At 39.6% G+C, this 25,895-nt stretch overlaps 2 protein-coding genes across 5 annotated transcripts; both read left to right on the top strand.

Annotated features, from left to right (window-relative positions):
- LOC113164495 (ADP-ribosyl cyclase/cyclic ADP-ribose hydrolase 1-like) lies at positions 1 to 25,070 on the top strand. 2 transcript variants are annotated; one of them, XM_026363817.1, is made up of 8 exons: positions 1 to 218; positions 322 to 448; positions 530 to 662; positions 1,863 to 1,945; positions 2,260 to 2,333; positions 2,506 to 2,592; positions 2,778 to 2,858; positions 24,634 to 25,070. In XM_026363817.1, exons 1-8 carry the CDS (start codon positions 1 to 3, stop codon positions 24,689 to 24,691), a joined length of 861 nt encoding a protein of 286 aa, XP_026219602.1. In that variant the 3' UTR covers positions 24,692 to 25,070. The 2 variants fall into 2 exon arrangements, with proteins under 2 accessions (XP_026219602.1, XP_026219603.1); XM_026363818.1 differs by lacking the exons at positions 1 to 218; positions 322 to 448; positions 530 to 662; ... (2 more) ...; positions 2,506 to 2,592; positions 2,778 to 2,858 and adding exons at positions 21,313 to 21,584; positions 21,689 to 21,815; positions 21,898 to 22,033; ... (2 more) ...; positions 24,207 to 24,293; positions 24,479 to 24,559.
- LOC113164493 (ADP-ribosyl cyclase/cyclic ADP-ribose hydrolase 1) lies at positions 15,405 to 20,938 on the top strand. 3 transcript variants are annotated; one of them, XM_026363816.1, is made up of 12 exons: positions 15,405 to 15,549; positions 15,648 to 15,877; positions 16,029 to 16,113; positions 16,200 to 16,326; positions 16,420 to 16,543; positions 17,044 to 17,170; positions 17,290 to 17,422; positions 17,521 to 17,603; positions 17,705 to 17,778; positions 17,873 to 17,965; positions 19,102 to 19,188; positions 19,305 to 20,938. In XM_026363816.1, the coding sequence occupies exons 4-12, from the start codon at positions 16,218 to 16,220 to the stop codon at positions 19,396 to 19,398; spliced, it is 924 nt and encodes a 307-aa protein (XP_026219601.1). In that variant the 5' UTR covers positions 15,405 to 15,549; positions 15,648 to 15,877; positions 16,029 to 16,113; positions 16,200 to 16,217; the 3' UTR covers positions 19,399 to 20,938. The 3 variants fall into 3 exon arrangements, with proteins under 3 accessions (XP_026219601.1, XP_026219600.1, XP_026219599.1); XM_026363815.1 differs by having other exon boundaries at positions 16,026 to 16,113; XM_026363814.1 differs by having other exon boundaries at positions 15,999 to 16,113.
- Positions 25,071 to 25,895: the final 825 nt, after the last annotated feature.

The following is a 25,895-nucleotide window of genomic DNA, read 5'->3' as shown; positions in this document are numbered from 1 at the left end:
ATGGAGGACGGAGCGAGTCGCCCTGTGCAGAAGACACGCAGGAGACGCTGCGTCTTTATTTGTGTCGCCGTTTGTCTTGTAGTCCTGGTCGTCGTCTTGGCGGTTGCGCTGGCGCTGGTGCGCCGTAAGGCATCGTCGCCCCGTCAAGCACCGTTGGCCCGTAAGCCATCAGACAACCTAAAGGCAACTTTCACTGAGAGGTGTGAGGCGTTCAAAGGGTAGGATGTTTTCTGTTTATTATAAAATGCTATCCGCTTTGCAGAGCGACATCATAAATGTAAGTGTGAGATCTCTAAGTGCAGCTATGATTTGTTTTTACAGTTATAATTGTGGAAAAATCTGGGATGCCTTTACACAGGCCTATGTTGGACGGGACCCTTGTGATGTTCCAATGGAAGCCTACGACCCCCTCATTGCTGCAGCCCCCTTCAAACCTGAACGGGACAAAGTAAACGTCAATCATCGCATCATGTCTGCATATGTCTGCAATCATGAAGAATATTTATCAGTGAGTTTTTTTGTGTGTTAGATGATGTTCTGGAGCAAAACAGAGGACGTGGTCCTTGACTTAGGCAAGAGAGATTGTTGTATCACCATGAAGGACACACTGTTGGGATCTGTGCTGGATGGTCTGACCTGGTGTGGAAAGAAGGGCAGCAAAGGTGAGTTTAGTTCACATCAGTTGTTGCTGTTTTGTTTCAAAATAGATCAAAGTGAAATAACACAGGACACAGAGAGAAGAGCATCCGCAGTTACTGAACCATAAATCTAAATGTGTACTGTGTTAAATGGAACTTGCTGTGCCTTAATCAATAGTCTAGACCAGGGGTCTAAATGTACACCCAAGAAACAACACAGTCTGTAATGTCAGTAATTACAGTTATGACTAATTACAAGTTATTAAGCACAGTTATAAGCAACATATCTAACACTGTTAGACGGTGATGAAGAAACATTTTATTAATATATCTTCAGAAGGTTCTCAGGATGTTGCAGTCAGAATATTTAGTTAAATATACAACATTGCTGGAATGTTTCAAAAAATACATTGATTTTACAATGTTTTATGAACATTAATAGAATGTTTCAGTTAGAAAGTTATAAATTGGTTTAAAGCTCCTCTTTCATCCTTGAAAATGAATTCTAAGTATTTAATTGAATACAGAATCACAAATAGAGTGATACTGAGAACCTTCCAAGACAAACTTGCACAAACTCGTGTTTGAAACGTGGAATTAATCCCCGACACCTACATAAACATGAAGAAATATGCATTTGGAGTCCTGTTGTAGCACTAACGTTCTGTGCGCAGAGGTTCAGTATTTTGCAAATATTTCTTTTTCATTGTTTAGTGACATAGTGCTTTATAAGGATGAAAGCTTGCGGCATTTTCTGTTTGCTACGTGGATAAGTTAAGTTCTGCTTTTTAATTCATTTGAAACAGACCTTAAACTCGGCGTGTTATTATTATTAATATGTATTGTCATTCTTTTTTTTTGAGAGTTCAAAATGTTCATAATGTGTTCGTTACATAAATTAAATTAAATTTTCTCTGTAGCACTTCATAAATGTCATAAGTAACACACTTTAGTTGTTTATACAAAGCATAAAGGTAAAACAAAAACAATATTATCTTCATTTTAGATGTCAAAAAGTATTTGTGGCTCCCAGTGTTTCCTTTTCCGTAGAAACCGGGTCCAAATGGCTCTTTGGGTGTTAAAGGTTGCTGACACCTGGTCTAGCCCAAGATATAGTTATATGCTTTAATTATATTTTACTAGTTACTCTCCTTTTTTTTGTACTACATATTTTACAGGAATGTTAGAATAACAAGCTCCCATTTAATCTGTGTGTTATTGTAGAAACATTCACTACCGACTGCCCAGGATGGACAGGGTGTGAAAAAAACCCTGTTCGCTCATTTTGGAACCGAGCCTCGGCTGCTGTAAGTTGTCAACAAGAGTTCATTCATTTTAACCACAGAACATAAGGGTCCAGCAAATCCTTCCTGTGTTAGACAAATTAGTTACGTGCAATCACACAAGTTTCACATAAGCATCATAGCAAACAACCATGACTTTGGAGTTCATCACTTATAGTGGAAGTAAACGGAACCTCTTTCAGTCTTTATAGGCAATTTTTTTTTAAAACAGATATGAAAAAATGTGGAATAGTTCTTTAAAAGTATGTGTCTTATCACAATTAAAAAAAATAAAAAAATACTAAGCTTTTCTTTAATGTCGTACTTCATGTCTGTAGTTTGCAGATGTTGCCTGTGGTGATGTCACAGTAATGCTGAACGGAGACATCAACACACCTTTCAGCTCTGATAGGTATGTTAATCTGCACTTCTGGCTGGACAGTTTTATAATCTCAGTCAAAAGAAGAAGAAGAAGAACAGAAATATTGTTACCATTCAGAAATGGAAAGGCATAATTCACTTTAACTATGGAGCTCCTTTTTTTCTTCCTCTAAACTTTGATTTTGTTTCAATTTTGCTCTCAGTATTTTTGCGAGCATCGAGGTGAAGAAGTTCAGCGCCACAGGAGTGAAGAGCCTGAATGTTATTCTGGTCACACAGAAGAACCCTGTGTAAGGTTTCCTCCTTTTACACGAGAGTCTTGCAAGACACTGGGGCTTTCATGAAGCATATTGTTCCACAGTGGTTTAGTTTTGGGGTGCAACACACAAATCTGCACAAAATCACATCACTAGATGAGTAAAACCTGAACTGACGACGTGTTGTATGTAAACTCTCCTCTTTCTCTCCTCTTCAGAGCAAACTGTGAGAATGCATCTTTAAAAGATTTACAGAAAGAGCTGGATGGAATTAAATACACCTGCAAGGAAGTGGCTGAGTGAGTACAACGTGTTTGTGTGTAAGAAAGAGGAGATTCTCACGTTTATTCATCTTCTTTAGCTTAATCTTGTTATTCTGCTGCTCACTGTAGATCTCAGATCAAGAAGTGCAGCTCCAAATCACCATGTAAAGACAGTTGGTGAAGATATCGGATTATACTCCAGTCCAGACAAGACACAACATTAACCAGCTGCAAAAAAACAAACTAATAAACAAGCAATGCTATTGCCAGGTTAAAAAAAAAAATCTATTATACATGGGTACATAGTTTTAATTCATGTCATAATCGTAGACCAGTAAAGTAAAATAAGACTTTTTACAGCAATATCATTACTATTGTTTCATACGACAGAATGCTTTTGTATTTTTCTAAGAAAGTTTTTTAATAAGTTCTTTGTGATGAGGAAGAGGAGAAGTTGTTTTAAATTCTCATGTGCTGTACTGTCAAAACCTAGTGCTGGTACTTTATTACATTCAACTGACAGCTTTACCTTTTTTATATAAATAAAACTTAAAAAATATGTGTTTATGAAAGAGGTTTGGATTCTGATGTGTGAAATTATGTTTTGATAATTATTTTACACAAATAATTCTACATTTCAAAAAAATGCATGAAGCCTAAAGAAAAAGAAACATTATTGTCTATTATCTGTAGCTATTACAGCATTTTTTCATATGAGAACGTAATACCTGGGTCATCAGCATTCCCCTAATGGCTTTGCGGTGCATGTGTACACTTCAGAATACCTGTTCGGTTTGATTATCTTAAATGTACTTATGCAAAACACTTAATTTTTGGTTTCTTTTTTGCTTCAGGTGAAACTGGGCCCTTTTGCCTGTGTTTATAGAAAGATGTAAGCAAATATGTAAAACCACTAAACCACTGAACAAAATAGAAAGTGCATGTAAAAAATCTAACCTGCTTGGTTTTATGTTTGTGGGTGTAGACCACAAAATGTCTTATCAGTTATATGCGAACCAAAGGCGTGTAAATGGTGACACAGGCCGGAAGCTAAAGAGCTGAACTACATGTGAGTGTAAATCTTTTAGAGTGAGATTATTGTGGCAGGAAAAAGGAGACTCATCGAGCACAGTTCAACCTTCTTTTTCCCTTCTAGCGATTTGCTGCTGCTGTGTCACACTGAGTGTGACAGGCTGAGTGCTGTAGGTGCTGGGAAGAAGTGTCCGGGGTTCTCACTGCACAGGTGTTACATGAAGAAGGCCCCTTCTGTCAAAACCACAGCACGGGGCTCTGTGAGAAGTACTGTAATGTCGGTAAACACCATCACAGTATGAGTCACAGTCGCTGGCACTAAATCTACACTGCTAATGATCATCTAAAGAATTTCAAGACCAGAAAGAGCAGATCAGAGGAGCTGTAGAAAAATATAACTGGCATGATCTGTTCATTATTTGAGAGTTTAAGCCTGAATATAAGTTTAACGGCTCCATTCTCAAATGGTGGACAACTCAAACTCCAGCCTCAGTGTCCAAATGTATTTTAGAAAAAGCAACACTGAAGTGAGGTGTCTTCTTGACATCGTCAGATTCTTTAAGATGACTTTCTATAGTTAACTAATCTCAAAAACCTGATTCGAAGGGGATTTCTGTGTCAAAATCTAGCCTAAAGTTTCAGTTTCGGGCTAACTCCTTGCATATGTTCAATTCAAATGACAACTCAATGAAAACTGACTGTAAAATACAGTGTCAACAATGTTCAGGCTACCAGTGATCAATTACCCTAAATTGGTCCTATGAAGCAGAAACAGCGAGCGAACAACGAAAAGCCATAATATCAGGAACAGAAACATAAATATACATAAACTATAATGACTGACTTACAGTTCGATGGACACACAAACTGTATCAACAATAACAGTTACAAAGAACTTAATTCGCTTTCTGGAACTCAGGGAAAACTGTCCTCCATGACCTCCTTATGCACAGAGGTGGTCTGATCAGAACATACCAATCCTAGAAGGGAGGCAGAATAGTCCAAGTGGCACTGGCCTTTTTTAACAGCCACCCCCGGATTTCTTTAAGGAATCTGTACAACAACAAGAAAAGGCCTATTGCCACTGATGAAAAATTTAACACTCTGGCAGCTTTGGAAGATGGATACTGGACAGGTGTAAGAGTGATCTCCTACTTTGACTTCCACAGTCCTCACTCTGCCATCATATGCAGGAAATGTCTGGGTAATTAGTCCAATGGGCAATGAAGCCCGAGGCAGCTGTGGAACACTTATGATTGATGTTTCCCTAGCTTGGAGATTTGCAGATTCTGAACACCACTTCTGGCGTGTCTGGAGAAAAGGTAGGTAGAATTGGATAAAGCCCCTTCAGAAATGAACTTCCAATACTTGGCTGTGACACCACCCTCATCTTTTGAGGATCTCGGATAATGGTAATGGTAATGATGCATCCTGCCGCCTCATAAGCAGGATGTTGGGTGTAAGAGGATCAGGGTCTGCCACGTCTGATGAGGTGTAGCCCAATGGCTTAGAATTAAGGATACCCTCAATCTCCACAAGCACAGTCTGAAGGACCTCTTCAGTGAGAGTGTGCCAATGGTGAGCCAGGGTTATTTGCAGAATCCACATACCTCCATTCCTCTCTGTCGGTCAGATCCTGAATCTCTGCAACACGGGTTCCTACAAACACTTTGAATCTACAGGATTCTGAGGACAGCCAGGTGAGGAAAGTGGTTGAATCTGTCCATAATATTATCTGGTGAATGAGGAGTGTAAGTTCTTTCTTTAGCACATTTGCCAGCTGTGCCCCTGTTAATGAGATCTTCTGGGAGTGAGGGGTCATCCCAGTCCCTTTTTTTATCCCACAATCTCTGCACTGTCACCTTAGCTCTTGTGGTATAAGGCACAATGGGGTCATACTGACCCTGTATCTGAGGAACAATGCCAGTGAATACAAAGAGCTGGTTCAGAGGCATCTTCTTGACTTTTGTTGCTCAAAAGCTCTGCACTGTCTGATATGATCTCAGGTGGAACGTGGGAAATGACAGTAATTTTGTTACTTGCCCACTGTCTCAGCTCAAACCCACGACTGTCTAATATGTCCTGCAATTTGTCCACAAGTAATTTCACCTCATTCTCTGATGTTAGACTACGCAAACAATTGTCAACATAGAATGACTGCAGTACTGCTTCTCTGATGTCCTCACCCTCACAGCTGTGTTCGATAATGTGTTTCTGGAGGGCAAATGTGGCACAGTAGGGAGAACACGTGGTGCCAAAGGGAAGCACTCTCCATTCATATATGCTGGGTGGTTCCTCTTGTTTCAGATCTCTCCACAAGAATCTGAGGAGAGGCTGGTCCTCTGGAAGCAGTCTAACTTGGTGAAACATACTGCGAATGTCACTGCAGACAGCCACAGCATGCCCCCAGAATCTCAGCAGTACAGCGAGCATGGAAGGGCCTAGGGTTGGTCCAGGCAGCAGAAGCTTGTTAAGATACTCACCTCGAAACTCAAATAAACAATTTAAGACCAGTCTGTTCTTTCCATTGAGTGTCACCATATGATGATGAATACACCAACTGGTGGGCGTGACTTCGTCACCGGGTTCCAACTTCTGGACATAGCCAGCGGTGACCAGCTTATGTATTTCAACTCTGTTTGCTGCTGCTTTATCTGGGTCCTTTAACAACCTCTTCCCTGTAGCTCTCAGCTGGTGAAGAACTGCATCCTTTGGGGCTTAGGGTGAGGGCATATGCTAAACTTGTAAGAGTTGTGTAGCATATCTCTGAGTGCCTTCTATCTCTTTTTTACTTTTTTTTACTCCGCCAGGGCAGAATGTCCATTTGCCACAGCTTCTCAACATGGTAGTATATGTCTGCTGAAGGTAACAGAGTGGAGGTGAACAGACGCTGCTGCTCTGATAGGCGGTATCTTAGTCCTTGTGCTGGGCCTTGGAGAGTCCAGCCAAGGCAGGTCTTCACAGTTGCGGGTCTCCAGGAGGTCTGAGCCGTACTGGTTCAATCGGGGTGATCAGATGAGGATGATCAGACCCAATCAGCAACAAAGTGCAAGGATCTCAGGTGAATCGAGTAAATGCTCGGTTGATTTTAAACACACGGTTAGGATAGGCTGCTGAGGAAATGGTGAAAGAAACCATGGCACGTGAAGTATCTGCAGCTCTTGTCTGACAGTTCATAGGGGTAATCCTCCGGTTCCCTTTCAGGCCTAGTTTCTCAGCTGCAGGGTGGAGAAGGATGGTTCGTTCCGACCCATCATTCAGAATAGCGTATCCATCTATGGTTCAGTCTCCATTTCTCAACACCACTTTGCTGACTTTTAGCAGCACCTTTCTCTGCTCTAGTGGTCTGTCAATTTACAACACCTCCTCTGTAATGCTGTTCGATTGGACTTCAGTGTGCTCTGGCTTTGTTCTTAATTGGTCTGCAGCATTACCAGCTCTGTCATTAATGTCATGCAGTGCAAGGAGGTGACAGCTGCTACATGTCTTGCACCGCATCTTCAAGTAACATTCAGCTGCACGATGACATTGGATAGCTTTAGACCAAATATGCACAAATATGCTTCTATGTGGTGCTAAGCATCTTAAAATTATCACAGTTATTCAATGAGTGTTTACTGTTGTCACAATAAGGGCAGTATCTCTTACCAGTCTCTTCTTATATTAGAGGTGGAGCCAACTCCTTCTGGGGTGCTCATCAACACTGCAGAGGGCCCCCTTGTGGCACTGAAGGTTTTGATTGGTCTTTTGGGCTGGTGGGGCTGTCCATATGGTTGGTAAAGAGCTGTATAAGATGTCTCAGACGATTCCCTCGTTGTTTGGTGACCTACATGACTGCTATGTGAGAGACTAGGATCCTTTAGTGGATAAGAGTGCTTTGGCTGAACTGATAACCGAAGCTCTGTCATGGCTGATGTAGGCTGTACAGGTGGATTAGTCACTTGAAATTGCTGGACTACAACTCCCAGATGCTCTACCTGTTTGTGAAGCTGGTGAGTATCCATGGAGCTCTGATGGGTGAGTTGCTCCAACTTCAATTGACTGTGCTTATTCTGATAGCGTAATCTGTCATTCTGCTATCTTAGCTACTTTAATTCTTTATGTAAAGCATCTTTTACCACATCTACATCCTGCTTGTCACTGTCTTCAAACTCTCCCTTGGGGGGCCACAGTTCTTTTATGACCCACTGTGATGAGAGAAAATTGTCCTGGACTGATACTGAACGTTCACCACCCACTGCACCCTCATCATCCACAGTATCCTCGTCATTCTGGTGAACAGGAGTAAGATGCACCTGTGAACGATGGCTCCTCTCATGAAATCCAGAGAGATCATAGTATTTAAAGTGTGCGGGAAGGTATGACTGCCTCCTGAAACGCACACTATGTTGTTCTTCTAATAACTTAGACATCCTTATCAGTGGTGAACAAGCAATCCGGCTCGAAGGACCATGAAAAAGTGGAGATGGCTGACAATGGCTTCTCCCATGTACTTGGGTTCGGATACTTTCCAGCCCACCACTGAAGTGTTATCAAGTCGTTTTCCCAAAACATTGAGCATGACTGAATTAACCGTTCACATGTTATCCATATCGCTGCCACAAGATGGAGCCCTTACATCACAACAATTCTTTCTATTAAATGATCTGAGCTAATGCAAGTCTACTAAACTAGTAAATCAAACATATTAATAACAAATGGTACTTGGCCTTAGCACAAATGACAACTTAATGATAAGCGGCGAGCTACTGGTTTACTGGTTTTGACTAAATAGTCAATTAGGAAGCAACTAAATCAGTAGCTAATTAGCTAAATTACCTCCCTATGCTAACGAGCTAATACATGCAGGAAGCACGATTAAACAAGCACTAGATTTAATGCTAACCACAGCTACAAACAGACACTAAACTGTTTTAATTAACACCAATGTAACGACCCGTGATTCACAGAGAGCTAGTTAGACAGTGTAAATATATGATATGTTTAAACAAAGTTTTAACTTGTACTCATTTAGCAGTAGTAGTTGATTAATACTTTAAACCAGGTGTCAGCAACCTTCAACACCCAAAGAGCCATTTGGTTTCCACGGAAAAGAAAACACTGGGAGCCACAAATACTTTTTGACATCTAAAATGAAGATAATATTGTTTTTTTTTTTTTTTTACTTTTACGCTTTGTATAAACAACTTTAGTGTTTTTCATATTTATTTTAGTGCTACAGAGAAAATTAAGTGAGTGAGTCTGTCTGGTCTTGGATGGTTCTCAGTATCACTCTATTTGTGATTCTGTATTCAATTAAATACATATAATTTATTTTCCCAAGCCACGTGGAGCCGCAGTAAGGATGAAACAGCTGCAGGTTGCTGACCCCTGCTTTAAACCAATTTATAACTTTCCAACTGAAACAATCTATAAATGTTCTTAAAACATTGTAAAATCAATGTATTTTTTGAAACATTCCAGCAATGTTGTATATTTAACTAAATATTCTGACTGCGACATCCTGAGAACCTTCGTAAAACATCTTCAATTGTAATGTTTCTTAAATAACAATCAATAAATTTATATATTAAACAAAGGTAGAACTTTCTGACTGCAACATCCTGAGAATCTTATGTAAGATGTATTAATAAAACTTTTCATCACAGTCTGACAATGTTAGATATGTTGCTTATAACTGTACTTAATAACTTGTAATTAGTAATAATTGTAATTACTGACATTACAGACTGTATGGTTTGTTTCTCGGGTGTACATTTGTTTCACCTGATGCAGTAATAACCTTTTGTTGTGTAATTAGGTCTACCTCGGCCCATGTTTATGAGTTAACATTAATCACCTCTTTCCTTTCCTTGGTTGGTTTTGTTTTTGTTTCCCTTTTGTGTTTCACCTGCTCTCCTGTCACACCCATATGTGGACTTTCACTTCCTCCGCTCAGAGGACTCATAATGTAGAAGATTGTATTGTCAATAACGCAGTTTAATAGTTGAAGCTACAAAATGCATCGACTGTATGTCACCAGACAGACTTTTTTTTCTGTGTGAGTGTGAGGCACTGATGGACACAAAGAATAGGAGAAAAAAAAGAGAATTCTAACTTTTGTCTCTGTCTTCACCAGACTTGATAAGACTGACATGTAGCACTGTACTAAATGACAAAAAACTGACCAAAACACCCAGATGTTGTCACTTCAGCAAAAATGTTAACAAAATTGCTGTTTTTTTCCAGATCAAAGAATTCAAATGTTAAAATATTTTTATTGCTGTGACAGTAACAGTTATATGTACACTGAAATGCAAACAACCACTTTTTGTATACAACTAACACAAGATAAAAAATGTAGGATTGATTGACCCTTGATGTGTCAGTTAGAGATGGGAAGTTTAATTCTTTTAACTGACTCAGATCTTTAATGCTTGAACAGTAAATTGAACGAATCATTTTGGTGTCATTTTGTTTATCAGGCTCAGCAGAGGCTATACTTCTTGCGGCAGCTGAAGAAGCACAAGCTCCCTAAGCAGGTGTTGACCAACTTCTACACTGCCATCATCAAATCCATTCTCACCTCCTCCATCACAGTCTGGTTTGCTGCAGCCACTGCCAGGGACAAGGCCAGGCTGCAGAGAATCATACGCTCTACTGAGAAGGTGATTGGCTGCAGCCTCCCATCACTCCGGGACCTGTACGTCTCCAGGACCCAGAGACGTGCATCCAGCATTGTAGCTGACCCCTCTCACCTTGGCCATGCACTATTTCAGCCTCTCCCCTCTGGCAAGAGACTCTGGTCCATCAGGACCAGGACCTCACGCCACAAGAACAGTTTCTTCCCTGCTGCTGAACAGTTCCCCAATTCCCCCCAGATAACTTCTGCACAAACCCACCCCTTCCAGCCGACTGCGATTATGCATATTTATGTCCATATACATATCTACGTTAATATTTATACTCATACTCATGTTCACAGCCACAATAATCATAATTTCTCATAATTACTATTGTGCCTTCTGACTCTGTATGTCCCTCTTTTCTTTTTTTTTGTTTTGTTTTTCTTCTATTCTACTCTATTCTCTTATGTCTGCACCTAACATCTGGACAAATTCCTAGTGCCCTTTATCGCACCTGGCAATAAAATGTTTCTGATTCTGATTCTGATTCTGAGATTTCATTCATTTTACAACAAGTGGCGCTGTAGCCCTCTAGTGGGCATTGTAAAAATGGCCACGGTTCTAAAACACTACATACTGAAGACAACATGGTTTGCTTCAGCTGACAAATTATAATACATAAAATGCCACAAGCAAGTAGCTGACATGTGACTGTTTGATTGTTTTTTTCCATGTTAGGCTGGTAATATAAAAAAAAAAAAAAATAACAGTAATTAAATTAATTTATTACAAAAAAGTTTGTGTTTTAAGTTTCCATTGTTTTAAGAACAGTTAATGTTCCCATACCAACCTTATAAAAACTTTTCACAAAAGGTTATAGGAACCAAAATATGTAAAATGTTTCAACATTTGTTTAGCAATGTTTTTAAACATAATGTTTTTAAACCTACTAAAAGAATATTTTAGGAATGTTTTAAAATCTTTCAGCTTAAAAGACATTATGTCAACAATGGGGCAAAAACATTCTGATAATGTTTTTGTTGTAGTATTCTTTGAATATTTCATTTGAAATGTTTTGACAACATTTTGTTGTTCATGTTCTAAGAACATAAACCTAGAGTAAAAACATTTTAGAAACCTTAAAAAAAAACTCCACTAAGAACATGATGTGAACATTCAAGATTAACGTTTTGCTAACCAAAGTGAAATGTTATTTACATTTTACATTTAGTCATTTAGCAGACGCTTTTATCCAAAGCGACTTACAAGTGAGGAACAAGGCAAGCAAACAAAATCTAAGTCAAGAAGAAACAACATCAAAGCAAAGTGCTATTGAAAAAGTGTTTCTGTTTCAAGAGATGTTAGAAAGAAAGGGTAGAATTTTTTTTTTTTTTAAGTGCAAAGGAAGATGCAGAAGAGTTCTGTTTTCAGCAGTTTTTTAAAGATTGCAAGTGAGGTGGCTGAGCGTGCAGAGATAGGCAGCTCATTCCACCATCGTGGGATCACTGAGCTGAACAGTTTTCCTTGGTGTCGACTGTGTGGTGCAGGTACCACCAGACGACGTTCCCTGGTTGAGCGCAGTGGACGGGAGGAGATGTAGACCTGAATGATTGAATTGAGATAAGATGGAGCTGTGGAGTTGACCACTCTGTAGGCAAGAGACAGAGCTTTGAACCTGATCCTTGCAGCCACAGGAAGCCAGTGCAAAGATCTGAAGAGCGGTGTGACATGAGACCTTTTTGGTTGATTAAAAATGAGGCGTGCTACCGCATTTTGGATCATCTGGAGGGGTTTGGTCGTGGATGCCGGTAAACCCATCAGTAGTGCATTGCAGTAATCCAGGCGAGATAAGATCAACGCCTGTACAATGAGTTGGGTTGTGTACTCCGTCAGATAGGGTCTGATCTTTCTGATATTGTGGAGGGCATATCTACACGACCTAGCGACTGTGGCGATGTGATCTGTGAAGGTCAGCTGGTCGTCAATGATGACCCCCAGGTTTCTGGCTGACTTAGTAGGGGATATCACCGCAGATCCAATGTTAATGCTGATGTTGTGTTGAGTTGAAGGTCTGGCAGGGAAGACTAGAAGTTCAGTTTTGGGTATGTTGAGTTGAAGGTGTCTTTGTCTGATCCAGGCAGAGATGTCAGAGAGACAGGCAGAGATGCGAGATGAGACAGTTGAGTCATCCGGCGGAAAAGACAGGAAGAGTGTGTGTCATCTGCATAGCAGTGATAAGAAAAGCCATGAGAATGGATGATAGAGCCTAGAGAAGAAGTATAGATTGAAAAAAGAAGAGGACCAAGGACTGAGCCCTGCGGTACACCGGTGGAGAGGTTATGAGAGTCAGAGACACGGCCCTGCCAGGATACCTTAAAGGTTCGTTCGGACAAGTATGACCGAAGCCAGACTAGAGCTGATCCAGAGATGCCCAGGTCTGAGAGTGCAGTCATGAGAATCTGATGGTTCACAGTGTCAAAGGCTGCAGATAGATCTAATAGAATAAGGACAGAAGAGTTACCTGCAGCTTTTGCCACCCGTAGGGAATCCACAACAGTCAGAAGTGCCGTCTCTGTGGAGTGACCACTGTTGATGTTATGGGAACATTGTTGTAACATAAAATTCCTAGCTGGTTTGCAGCTGAGGATAAAAGACTACAGTTACATGGAATCCGATAACAACGGATGGGAGAGCAGCAGTTGGACTAATGACAGATGATGGTGAAGGTCAAGGATCCAGATAATGCTACAATGGATGAGAAAGTCGAGGGAGTCAGATCTGACCAACCAGGATGAAGGTTGCGCAAATGTCTATGTAAACACATGTTTTGTAGAAAACGACGGGTCAGGGACAGATAGTCAGTCAGACTTCATGAACTGACACACCTTGTTGTTTGTCAGGGATAGAAGGATCTAGACCCAGAGCTCTGTATGCTTTATTCATTTTGCTCCTAATATTAATTTACTATATTAATTCATTGTTAAATAAACAGATAACTTAAGACTGAAACATCTCCTCCTATTCCTTCATAAACGAGCATGCAGGACTTGGCTGTCACGTAGAAGAGAGTTTTGCTTGTAGATTGAGCCACGGTCCAACAACAGTATGAATGAGCTAATGCTAACTCACAGCTAACCCCAGGCAGGCTGATTCCTCAGTGTTGACTTTCTCGCTCTCATTGGCCAATATGTACCTCTGAATGGGACGTCGCCTCTCTGATTGGCTAGAAAAGTGCCGTTTATCGTTCCAAAAAATTCGTAACTATGAAGTAAAGTTAAGCAACTTTCATCTGTTGTCAGATTCAGTAAAGTAATGTACTGAATTGTAAATACAAGTAAATGTCCTCAATTCAAATTAGTAACCTAACACTAAATTAGTATTAACAGAAAATTCCCCATAGTAATTGAATATATTAGTGTTGGCTTGCAAAGCCCTTTATCTGTAATGTAACTTAACTAGTAACTACAGCCTTCTACTACATACTGATAATTATATATATATTATTTTATATTATTTTGAATGCTAATCATTCTCTTAAATATCAGTACATAAAGCTTGAAATAGTGCTTTTAAGGTGCAGTTTTAGAGGGCTGTATTAGTATAAATGCGATATAGTATTCATTCATATTCAAGTGTTGTCCTCAGTGCGTAATCACCTAAAAATACCAACTGTTGTATTTTCAATGTTATTGTTGTAACTGTTATCCTTAAAGATCAGAAACATTTTAGTGTCAGATAAACACAAAAAGAGAAGAACAGAAGAAATTATTTCAGGACTGCATGACCAGCCCTGAAGGTGGCAGCAGCAACATGATTTGCACAAACTGTATGTAAGCTGCATCTCATGGAGGCTCAGCTTAAACTAGAAGTTTAATGTTTAGAGGTAGTTTAGTGCAGAGATTGTGCTTGTGGTTTTAACGTTGCATTGACAATTAGGGATAAAGACAGTGTCTAAACCTGTTACCAAAGACCTAATGCAGAATGCACAATTACAGCAGGCAAGACTTTGAATGTAATTTTAGAAGGACCAAAGTGCTATTAATCATTAAATTAAAGTAAAATCAAAACGTCAAAACAAATATAACATATATCTTGTTTATCTTGCATTAAATGAATTTGCTTCTTTTTGTTAGCTGGTGACTTAAAACACTTCTTTATCATTTTTGTTTGATGGGATTGGTGATAAACACTCACTCTAAGATGTCAATGTTGTCATTATTGAGGGCAGATATTTCAAAAAGCATAGTGACTGAAGTGTCATGTTCGGTGGCACTTCATCTCAACACAAGTCAACACTTTCATCCTTCCTTACTTAGGTTTCCTGACAGAAGCTACCAATACTGCATGGTCTCTATAGCAAAGCTAATTTGTTCTAAATTAATAATAATAAATTCCTGCCGTGAAATGACAAATAAAGGCCCCTGAAATATAGTATATAGCTTTAAAGTAAAGTAAAGTAACTGAGTTTGAAAAAGCATGATCCCTGTGTGTGGGAAATAAGTGCTTCAAAATCTGCACACAATCTTATTTGGATTATGTTTCAAGACAGTAATGAGAGTCACGTTCAGGCCGTTGCCAGAAAGTCATTTGAGAACAATTAGTCTGTCTATTTGGTGACGTGATCATTGAGATCTCTCAAGACTGTTCATGTGGGATTGAAATCTGGCTGCCTTAAAGATTTTGTTCACACGCTTTGATAGAAACAATGACATGGAAATCTGTAGTTGTCATGGTTATAGGGGACCACAGTATCAAACACTTCCCTCTTAACTATCACTTACTGTAAGGCGCCGTTTGAGACACGCCCCAGTGGCCACTAGATGTTAGTGGTGAAATGTATCTGTTCCTCATTTTTGGTCCCAATCTGATTGATTCTATAGTTGTAGGCAAATATTTGAGCCAGGTCAACTAAGTCACACAAGATAAAATACTTGCTGCATGTTGGTATTTAGAGTGTTACTGTGCTACCATTTGCAAATTAGCAGTAAACTCCTTAAGCTGTTCCGAATAATAGTTTTGCAAAGGGGGCAGAGGGGCATCCACCATGTGGGAGCACAGAGACAGGTTGCTTCTCTACAGTGAGAATAAAGGTGAGCAGCACCTCACAGACACTGACGGGATTACAGTGATACTCAACCACACATAGACACACAAACAACTTATACCAGCCCACTGCACCATGCTACAGAGAACAACTCGTGCACTGTGAGGGGAGATTCTTAACGGCACAGCAATTGGAGTCATGTGGATCTGCTCTCTGCAGCAGGAGGCTGGAGTAAACATCCAATTTGTCCTGTAAGAATGTGTCTGTCTTCATAAGGAGCTGTTTCGTCGACCAGCAAGGACATCACACCACAACAGTTTGGGCAGAGACCACTAGAGCTGTTAGTTGCAACCGAATTTTCCATCTGGAAAATGGTGAGCGTGTATTTCTGTGTTTTTTTTAGAGAATGACGTGTTAAATACACTGAAAGTCAGAATTTCATGTCAGCACAGTAGAAGTTTTATTGTTTGGTGTTGTTTTGTTTGTTTTTTAAAGGTCATTGATTGTTAAAACCTCCTGCAGCAGATTTCAGAACCTGCTATGGAGAACGTGGGAGGACGTTCCCACACAGACACCAGATTCCACTGAGTCTCACCCTGTGAGTTCCCAGGTAAGTACCTGTTAAACTTGGAATCTAAAACTGATAAACTGATGCTGATGTTGTTGTTTTTTTGTTTGTTTTTTTTTTTCTTTTAGCTATTAGCAGATTGAATTATGCACAAACACACATTTTTAATGAGAAACAATGAGGCAGAGCGTGGTCTCATCATCGTGCCTGCCCCTAAAACACCTGTGTCCTCTGTAATGTCCATCATAATAATATGTAAGTAATTCATCAGGACATTCTTTCTTTATTTCCTTTGATCTGAGCCTCTTAAATGTGATTTCTTGTCTTTCTTCTGTCTTTGTGTCTAAGGTTTTATTTTGCTTCTGTTCTGCCCGAGCCAGCTGAAAGCTCAGCTCGGGACGACCCCCAACATTAAACACATTGTGGTTGGAAGGTGTTACAACTACGTCACTCTAGTGAACCCTGGTTTAAGGTGATGTCATAACGCTGACAGTGACTTGGCCCTCGACTCAGTTCAAATGTTTGATCTGATTCCAAAGATCAGTCTGAATTTAAGGCCAGTGCCACACATGAGGGGCAGTGTGATTTGTTGATGGCTGATAATGAATGAGATAATTTTGAGTTTCTATAGAAAGAAGGAGGAGATACTAAAGAACACGGGCATGTGCTGATCTGTCCAGTGGCATTTGTTCAGTTTTCTTTTGAAAATGTCTGCGCTGGTTTTGTTCACTGTACATACTCAAAGTATACAAAATGTCTTAAAATGTCACGATCATTTTGGAAAAGTAGACTCATGTATAAAGGCTTCATTGTTCTTATTCCTTTAGTCGATTTTGAAAGAAGCTAAGTTTAGTGAAGAATGTCACGTGACGATGTTTAGTTCACTCACAAGTTGAATGTCAACAACCTTACCAGTGCCTTGTTTCAACATTTACAGTTTCCATCTTATGTGCATTCCACTTTTAAACGCAGGCACGACTGTGAGGAGATCTGGAGACAGTTTGAGGGGGCGGTCGTGTGTCAGTCTTCTTGTAATGTGACGGTGGAGGATTATCATCCTATGTTTTATGCAATGCCACAAACTTGGCCTTGTGATAAGGTGAGCAGGGACAAAACAGCAAAACCTCCAAAACTTTCCTTCATGTTTTGTTTTTTTTTTACTGATGGAAAAGTTCTGATTTAATGAGTTTGCTGTATATTTGACCTTGTTCTGTTTAGTTCCTCTTCTGGAGTAAAACCAGGACGCTGATGCACAGCTATGCCGCTGTTATGCGTCACTTCTGGACACTGGAGGACACACTGGTTGGCTACATGTTCAATGATCTCATCTGGTGTGGACAAGAAGACACTGGTAGATGTTTCCTAGTGTAAAATGTAATGTTCTTAATACTTTTATTACAGTGCATACAGTATTAACAAAGTAATGACCTATGTGAATTTGACGCACAGGTTTTGATTTCGACTCTTGTCCTGAGTGGTTAGCATGTAGAAATCATCCAGTGTATTCCCTGTGGAGGCAAGCGTCACAAAATGTGAGTGTTGTCCAAACTGCGTTAAGTGTTTATCATTCAGCTTCCTGTTCCAAAACAGCAGTAAATAATTGATGTTGTACTTTTTCTTCACCATTTATTAGTTTGCAGAAATGGCATGTGGGAACATCACTGTATTACTGAATGGATCTATTGTTAACGCCTTCAACAGACTCAGGTAAAAACTGTGAGAGAAACAAATGTGTCGTTTCAGTTTTTGTAGAATAATTATTCAAATGTTTTTGTTTTGTTTTTTTTTTGTCATGTTACAGCATGTTTGGAAGTGTCGAACTGGACAGCCTCAATCCACTAAAAGTGAATTATGTCAACATTAAAGTGGTGACCAATCTAGAGGGACCCCACCTGTGAGCTTTGTGTGTGTGTATGTGTGTGTGTGTGTGTGTGTGTGTCTTCATGGTCACACTCAGACCAGAGAAGCTTGCTACAGTACACAATGCAGGATTTCAAGATTCAAAAAACTTTATTAATCCCAGAGGGAAATTGTTTTGCCTCGATACCATTGTTGTCAAAACAGACAGAAAGAAAAGGAACCACAACCAGGAAAGATCCAACACCAACATAAATAAACATAATCAATAATAACATCAATACAGAAAAACTCAATATATATGTGGATTCACAGCAAGTATATGACACTATCACTTCCCCCACCCCTTACAGAGGGGGGAGGAATTGTACAGATTAGTGGCCACAGGTAGAAAGGACAGCTCTCTTCTCACCTGCTCAGCTGAGATTGTTAGGGTGGTGGCTGAGTCGTGTGGGGAAGGGACTGAGGCGCGAATAGTGAACTGCAGGGGGCTCTGTGGCTCAGCCTGGAATCGATTGAAGAAATTATTCAATTTGTTGGCTCGGTCCACTGTCCCCACAGTCTCCTGGCTACTGGACTTGTAGCCAGTGATGGTCCTCATGCCCCTCCAAACCTCCCTGGTGTAGTTATGTTGAAGACTTTGTTCCAGGGCTTATTGTTTATCCATCCTTTTGAAGTCTTCTTCTTAAATAGCCCATTTGGGACTTTGTCATCTATTGTAGGGCAGAGAATTCTTTCTTTCTATTGACGGCAATAAAACACTTCAACTGAGCTTCACACTACTGGTAAATTATAACAGCAGGCTTCAAGGAGCCGTCACAAAGTCTGAAGACACCACAATAGAAAGTTATATAACTAAAGAGGTGAGGTTACGCTTCAACTGAAATTTATTCAAACTGGATTTGGTATTTCCTATATGAGAACATAGCTCAGGGATGAATTTATTTTTGCTTAGCTAAGGGATGCCTGGTTAACTAATCTTTAACTAATCTCTAAATACAGACACCAACATGTCCCCCAGCTGCTGAAAGAAAAAGGAACATTTATTTCCCTAAATACCCCGTTTCTTCCTCTTAATAATATAAAATTATCAAGAAAATTAAACTTCCACAGGGAACAGAAAGTACTCATCGTAGCCACATGTCAAACGCTTACATATGTTGTTTTCTACAGAGAATCGTGTAGTCGAGGATCGATTGTGGAGCTGCTCCAAATCCTCCAGTCCAGAGGTTTCCGCTGGACCTGCACAGACAATGACCAGTAAGTGACATCCTCCTGAGCAAAATGTGAGACTTGATAAAAGTGTTTTTATGACTTTGTAATAAACATCCCAACTTAAGCCTCTTGTAATTAACAGCAATCATATTTGACAACAGGACCCTGATGATTCTTCAGTGTATCCAGGATTCCAAACATCCCTCATGCCGAACATGTGCAAACAGCCTGGTAGAAAGTTTTACAGTCAAATAAATCAGCTGGAGTTTTTTCTGCTATTGTATTAAACCTGTATTTATTGTGTCACTAAGTGTGATTGTAGTGTAAATCCATCCAGTACTGTCTACTGGGTTAGATTCATTTAACTGAAAATGAAACGCACCACTGAAGCAACCACAGCAGCAACAGTTAGCGTCCACCTGATGAGGCCAGTTCACTTGTTTTACATGTCCACTGAAGATGTTTGTGCATAAAATCAAAACATGAAGATGACGATGAACGTTCAGAATTTAAGCTTTTATCTGATGTTAATAACTCCTGAATACAACATAGAACATAAGAACTTTTGTATCACATGACTCAGCTTTTTGTGAGAAAACATATACCGACAACCAAGTATTGTTTAAAGTGTCTTAAGGAGAATTACTTGGTAATTCAGGAAAACTGAGCTCGATGAACAGGTTTAGTCATACCTCTTGAGTTTACCTGGTCCAAAGGCTAATGCTGTCATGCCTGAAACTCCAGTCTGTCCTGTATTTGTTATGTGACCAAAGGTCACAAAAGAAATACTCCAGGTCTTTAACATCTTGCATCCTCCAGAAGACTTAAGAGTTGCAGTTAACTGAATATTGTGTCATATTTTGATTAGACAAACTTCAATAAAATTCAGTTTTTGTTTCATTTCATTTCATGTATTATTATTTTTATTATTTTTTGCAACTTCCTGGTTAAATCAACACCACAGTTTGGTTTGTTTGATTTGAATGTGGGCTCATGACAGGTTTATGCTGGCACGTGTAATTTATTTCTGACACAGCAAGAAACATCCACCAGATTTCATGTCTGCATCATAATGGCTACATATCCTGCAACAATCTGTTTACTGTGTTGCTTAACCTCACGCTCTGATCGTCTTGCATGACTTCAACGTTCTTGGCACAACATGTTCATTATTGATGGCTGCTCTGTGACCTTTGAAATATAGATCACAACAATCAGTTAAATAAGCAATTAATTGCTTGTAACAATTTATTGTTTAAAAACCTATTTATAATAATAAGTGAAAGTCATAAAATCAGGAGAACAGTATTGGCCAAAAGCAAGATTTCCAAACAATATAAATATTTAGGATCCTAACCAACTCTCGTTGGTGAAAGGTGAGACGTTGCTGCATTGATTCATGTGGAGTGAACTATACAGTAGCAGTGATGCATACTGGTATATATTGTTCACATTGTTCACAGTTACAGTCCTGTTCATATCAAAGTTACAGCAAGTTTCCTCAGAGTGAATTTTAATTAAAAAAATGAATTGATATACTTTCTTCAGTACTGCAGTGAAAGTATTCTGGTCTTGTAAAATGTCAAATGCATTAAACACACTATTTTAACAGTGGCCTTTGTCAGTGTTATTAAAGCTGCATGTAGTACTTCAAGTTCCTGATATGATTTGTCCAGTTTTATTTAATCTGTATTGATGACTGACTCACTCTTTAATAAATAACAGCTGAGAGTTGGCAAATATGAGATACTGAAGGAACTTACACACCCTCTGTCCTTAAGACTTCACTCCTTTATTGTCATTGTCTACTTGTGAGTTTCATTTTATTTATACTTCTGTACTTCAACCTTTTACTGCATGTACAAACCTAATTAGGCTACTATAATACTTTAAAGAAGTATTTCAACCAGTGCACCTCCACAGCATGGTGGGGACACAGTGTGTTACAGTCCAGCTCAGTAGTTCACTAATGTGAATGAATCATTTACTGATACTGTACCGATCAGTGATCAGAGCTCAAATAAAGTCAGCACAGTATTAACAGTTGTGATAATACGACTTTTATTCCCTCTCCATTATTCGGGGCTCTCTCTAAAACCAAAACAAAGTTTGTGATTGGATCAGTGTGGCCACGAATGAGCGCACGTACGCGCACGATGACTAAGCAACTCTATAAATAAGCAGACGTCCGACCGGCATCGAGGTACCAGCTCGTAGAGACTCTGTCCTGTTTGATTTAGGACTTTTTCTTTTTTTTTAAAAATGGAGCACGAAGCGAGTCGCCCTGTGGAGAAGACACGCAGGAGACGCTGCGTCCTTATTAGTGTCGCCGTTTGCCTCCTTGTTGTCGTGGTCTTGGCGGTTGCGCTCCCTCTGGCGCACCGTCAGACGCCGGACAAACTTAAGGCAACTTTCACTGAGAGGTGTGAGGCGTTCAAGGGGTAGGAGGATTTCTTTTTATTATAAAATGTTAATCTGGTTTGCAGAGCAACAGCAGAAAAGTAAGTGCGGGGTGTCCAAGTGCAGCTATGATTTGTTTTTACAGTTATGATTGTGGAAAAATCTGGGATGCATTTACACAGGCCTATGTTGGACGGGACCCTTGTAAAGTGCCAATGGAAGCCTACGACCCCCTCATTGCTGCAGCCCCCTTCAAACCTGCATGCAACAGAGTAAACGTCAATCATCGCATCATGTCTGCATATGTCTGCCATCATGAAGAATATTTATCAGTGAGTTTTGTTTTTGTGTTAGATGATGTTCTGGAGCAAAACAAAGGACGTGGTCCATGACTTCACAAGCAAGAGAGATTGTTTTATCACCCTGGAGGACACACTGTTGGGATCTGTGCTGGATGGTCTGACCTGGTGTGGAAAGGAGGGCAGCAAAGGTGAGTTTAGTTCAAATTACACAGAGAGAAGAGCTTCTGCAGTTACTGAACCATAAATCTAAATGTGCACTGTGTTAAATGGAAAAACATGTATTCATTGACCTGTTGATAACGTCAGATGTGTATTTTTACTTTGATGCATTACATGACCTTTGCTGTTTCAGCAACACGATAGCACTGGAATAAACACCGATAACAGTCGCAACTGCTTATGTAATATGTAAGCTATCATTTATGTTTACAGCAGCACTTTTACATGTACACATCCAGTCATGTCACTTTTCTAAAGCCCGACATTATAATGTTACCGGTCGGGTCTGAGCTGTCTGACTGAATACAAGGTAAGAAATGTTTGGAAGTGGGGAAACCTGAACAGTTAGTGGTTTACAGTGTAACAGTATTGAGTGCATTCTTACACTCACAGCGATGTATGGAAACACTTTAGTTTGTGAGAGGTCAAAGGCCACATTCCTGGAACTCACTTGCAGAGTTTAAGTGTGTCTCCACTGGTTGCCTGACGACATGGCTCAAGAAGGTTGCTGTGCCCCAGTCAATAGTCTAGCCCAAGAGAGTTACTTATATTTTACTAGTTACTCTTCTTTTTTTGTACTACATATTTTCTAGGAATGTTGTGTCCATCAAAACAAGCTCCCATTTAATTTGTGTATTATTGTAGAAACATTCACCACCGACTGCCCGGGATGGACAGAGTGTGAAAACAACCCTGTTCGCTCATTTTGGAACCGAGCCTCGGCTGCTGTAAGTTGTCAACAAGAATTCATTCATTCATTTTAGCCACAGAACATTAGGGTCCCTGGGTGAGATGGTGGTAACACATGTGGAACTTAAGGTGCAGCAAATCCTTCCTGTGTCTAAGTGAGTACAATGAAGTGGAGAAAAGTAAAAAAGGTCGCTCTGCCTGGTTCTTCCTCAATGAGGCTTTGTGCTGGTCTCCATGGAGCCACATTGTGCAGCCCTCTCCTGAGTGAGCAACATCAACCCCCACATTCACACATTCAGAGGAGCCCTCAGAGGGCACATGCAGGCAAATCTGACCTCACGTCATCTGTAGAAAATTGAAAACACAGGTAGTGAGGACAGTGTGTGTGTTTCCCATCAGAGGAATCCTGCAGACTCTTAATGAGAGTTAATGCAAGAACAAACAGGATGTAAAATAAAGCCATATAGTTTCCTCCAAAGAGACAAAGAATTCTTAAAATAATTTCCTATGGTTAAATAAAACCTAATGTTCTGTTCAAAGATATATCCACAAAGTTTATCTGAAGTTCATATGAACTTTCATCGGCACTAGTTAGACAAATTAGGATGTGCAACCACACAAGTTTCACATAAGCATCATAGCAAACAACAAGGACTTTGGAGTTCATCACTTATAGTGGAAGTAAACGGAACCTCTTTCAGTGTTTATAGGCAATTGTTTTAAAACAGATAACGAAAAAATGTGAACTAGTTCTTTAAAAGTATGTGTCTTATCACGATTATCACTGTTTTCAAGGTTTTACTGTTGAAAAGTGATAACTTTTAATTCAGAATACAGTAATATAACAAATCACTTTTACAACTATTAAAAATAAATCTTTACTGGCTAAAATGATATTTCCCAAAACTACTTCATGCTGTGGTGACTTGTACTTTAACTTGCGGTCTACTCCACAATCCAGGGAAGTATGTAGGCAGTGGGCCTCTGTTATGTTTGGAATGTGTTGTTGTTAACCTACATCTGTCTCTGTGACATATGACCCATGTGAGAACTTCCTACAAACACCTGTTTGTGCTTCTTCAATTATTTCTAAAGCTTTAGTTGCTGCAGTGTCAAAAAAAAAAAGAAGTAATGTGACTTGACCTTAGCTTTTCTTTAATGTTGTACTTCATGTCTGTAGTTTGCAGATGTTGCCTGTGGTGATGTCACAGCAATGCTGAATGGCTCCATCAGCACACCTTTCAGCTCTGCGAGGTATGTTGATCTGCACTTCTGGTGCTGACAGTTTTATAATCTCAGTGAGAAAAAGAAGCAGAAGAAAAGCAGAAATATTGTTACCTTTCAACAATGGAAAGGCATTAATCACTTTAACTATGGAGCTCGTCTGTTTTTCATTTACAGCTCTGTCATATAATTCCTCTAAACTGCGATTTGTTTAAATTTTGCCGTCAGTATTTTTGGGAGCATCGAGGTGAAGAGGTTCAACGCCACAATGATGAGGAGCCTGAATGTTGTTCTGGTCACACAGAAGAACCCTGTGTAAGGTTTCCTCCTTTCACACGACAGTTTTGCAACACACTGGGGCTTTCATGAAGCCTATTCTTCAACAGTGGTTTAGTTTTGGGGTGCAACACACAAATCTGCACAAAATCACATCACTAGATGAGTAAAACCTGAACTGACGTTGTGTCGTATGTAAACTCTCCTCTTTCTCTCCTCTTCAGAGCAAACTGTGAGAATGCATCTTTAAAAGATTTACAGAAAGAGCTGGATGGAATTAAATACACCTGCAAGGAAGTAGCTGAGTGAGTACAAGAGGAGATTCTCACGTTTATTCATCTTCTTTAACTTAATCTTGTTATTCTGCTGCTCACTGTAGATCTCAGATCCAGGAGTGCAGCTCCAAACCAGAGAAACCATGTGGAGCCTGTTGGTGAAGATATCGGATTATACTCCAGTCCAGACAAGACACAACATTAACCAGCTGCAAAAAAATAAAAAATAAAAATATTGCCAGGTTTAAAAAAAAAATTTGATTATACATAGGTACATAGTTTTAATTCATGTCATAATCGTAGACCAGTTTGATTTGAAGTAAAATAAGACTTTTTACAGAAATATCATTATTGTTTCATACGACAGAATGCTTTTGTATTTTTCTAAGAAAGTTTTTTAAGGAGTTCTTTGTAATTAGGAAGAGGAGAAGTTGTGTCTAATTCTCATGTACTGTACTGTCGAAACCTAGTGCTGCTACTTTATTACATTCAACTGACAACTTTACCTTTTTTATATAAATAAAACTTGTTTGTTTGTGTATGTGTTTATGAAAGTGGTTTGGATTCTACTGTGTGATATTATGTTGTTATAATTCTACGTTTCAATCCATGAAGCCTGAAGAAAAAGAAACATTATAGACTATTATCTGCAGCTATAACAGCATGTTTTCATATGAGAACGCAATACCTGGGACATCAGCATTCCCCTAATGGCTTTGCGGTGCATGTGTACACTTCAGCAAGCCTGTTCAGTTGATTGTCTTAAATGTACTTATGCTTAACACTTAATATTCAGTTTCTTTTTTGCTTCAGGTGAAACTGGGCCCTATTGCCTGTGTTTATAGAAAGGTGTAAGCAAATATGTAAAACCACTAAACCACTGAACAAAATAGAAAGTGCATGTAAAAAATCTAACCTTCTTCTGGTTTTATGTTTGTGGGTGTAGACCACAAAATGTCTTATCAGTTATATGCGAACCAAAGGCGTGTAAATGGTGACACAGGCCGGAAGCTAAAGAGCTGAACTACATGTGAGTGTAAATCTTTTAGAGTGAGATTATTGTGGCAGGAAAAAGGAGACTCATCGAGCACAGTTCAACCTTCTTTTTCCCTTCTAGCGATTTGCTGCTGCTGTGTCACACGTACCGTAAACAGGCTGAGTGCTGTAGGTGCTGGGAAGAAGTGTCCGGGGTTCTCACTGCACAGGTGTTACATGAAGAAGGCCCCTTCTGTCAAAACCACAGCACGGGGCTCTGTGAGAAGTACTGTAATGTCGGTAAACACCATCACAGTATGAGTCACAGTCGCTGGCACTAAATCTACACTGCTAATGATCATCTAAAGAATTTCAAGACCAGAAAGAGCAG

The sequence above is a fragment of the Anabas testudineus genome, chromosome 2, assembly GCF_900324465.2.
Source record: "Anabas testudineus chromosome 2, fAnaTes1.2, whole genome shotgun sequence".
Lineage (NCBI taxonomy): Eukaryota > Metazoa > Chordata > Actinopteri > Anabantiformes > Anabantidae > Anabas > Anabas testudineus.
The sequence above is the reverse complement of the archived record's forward strand: the minus strand, read 5'-3'. Positions and strand labels throughout refer to the sequence as shown.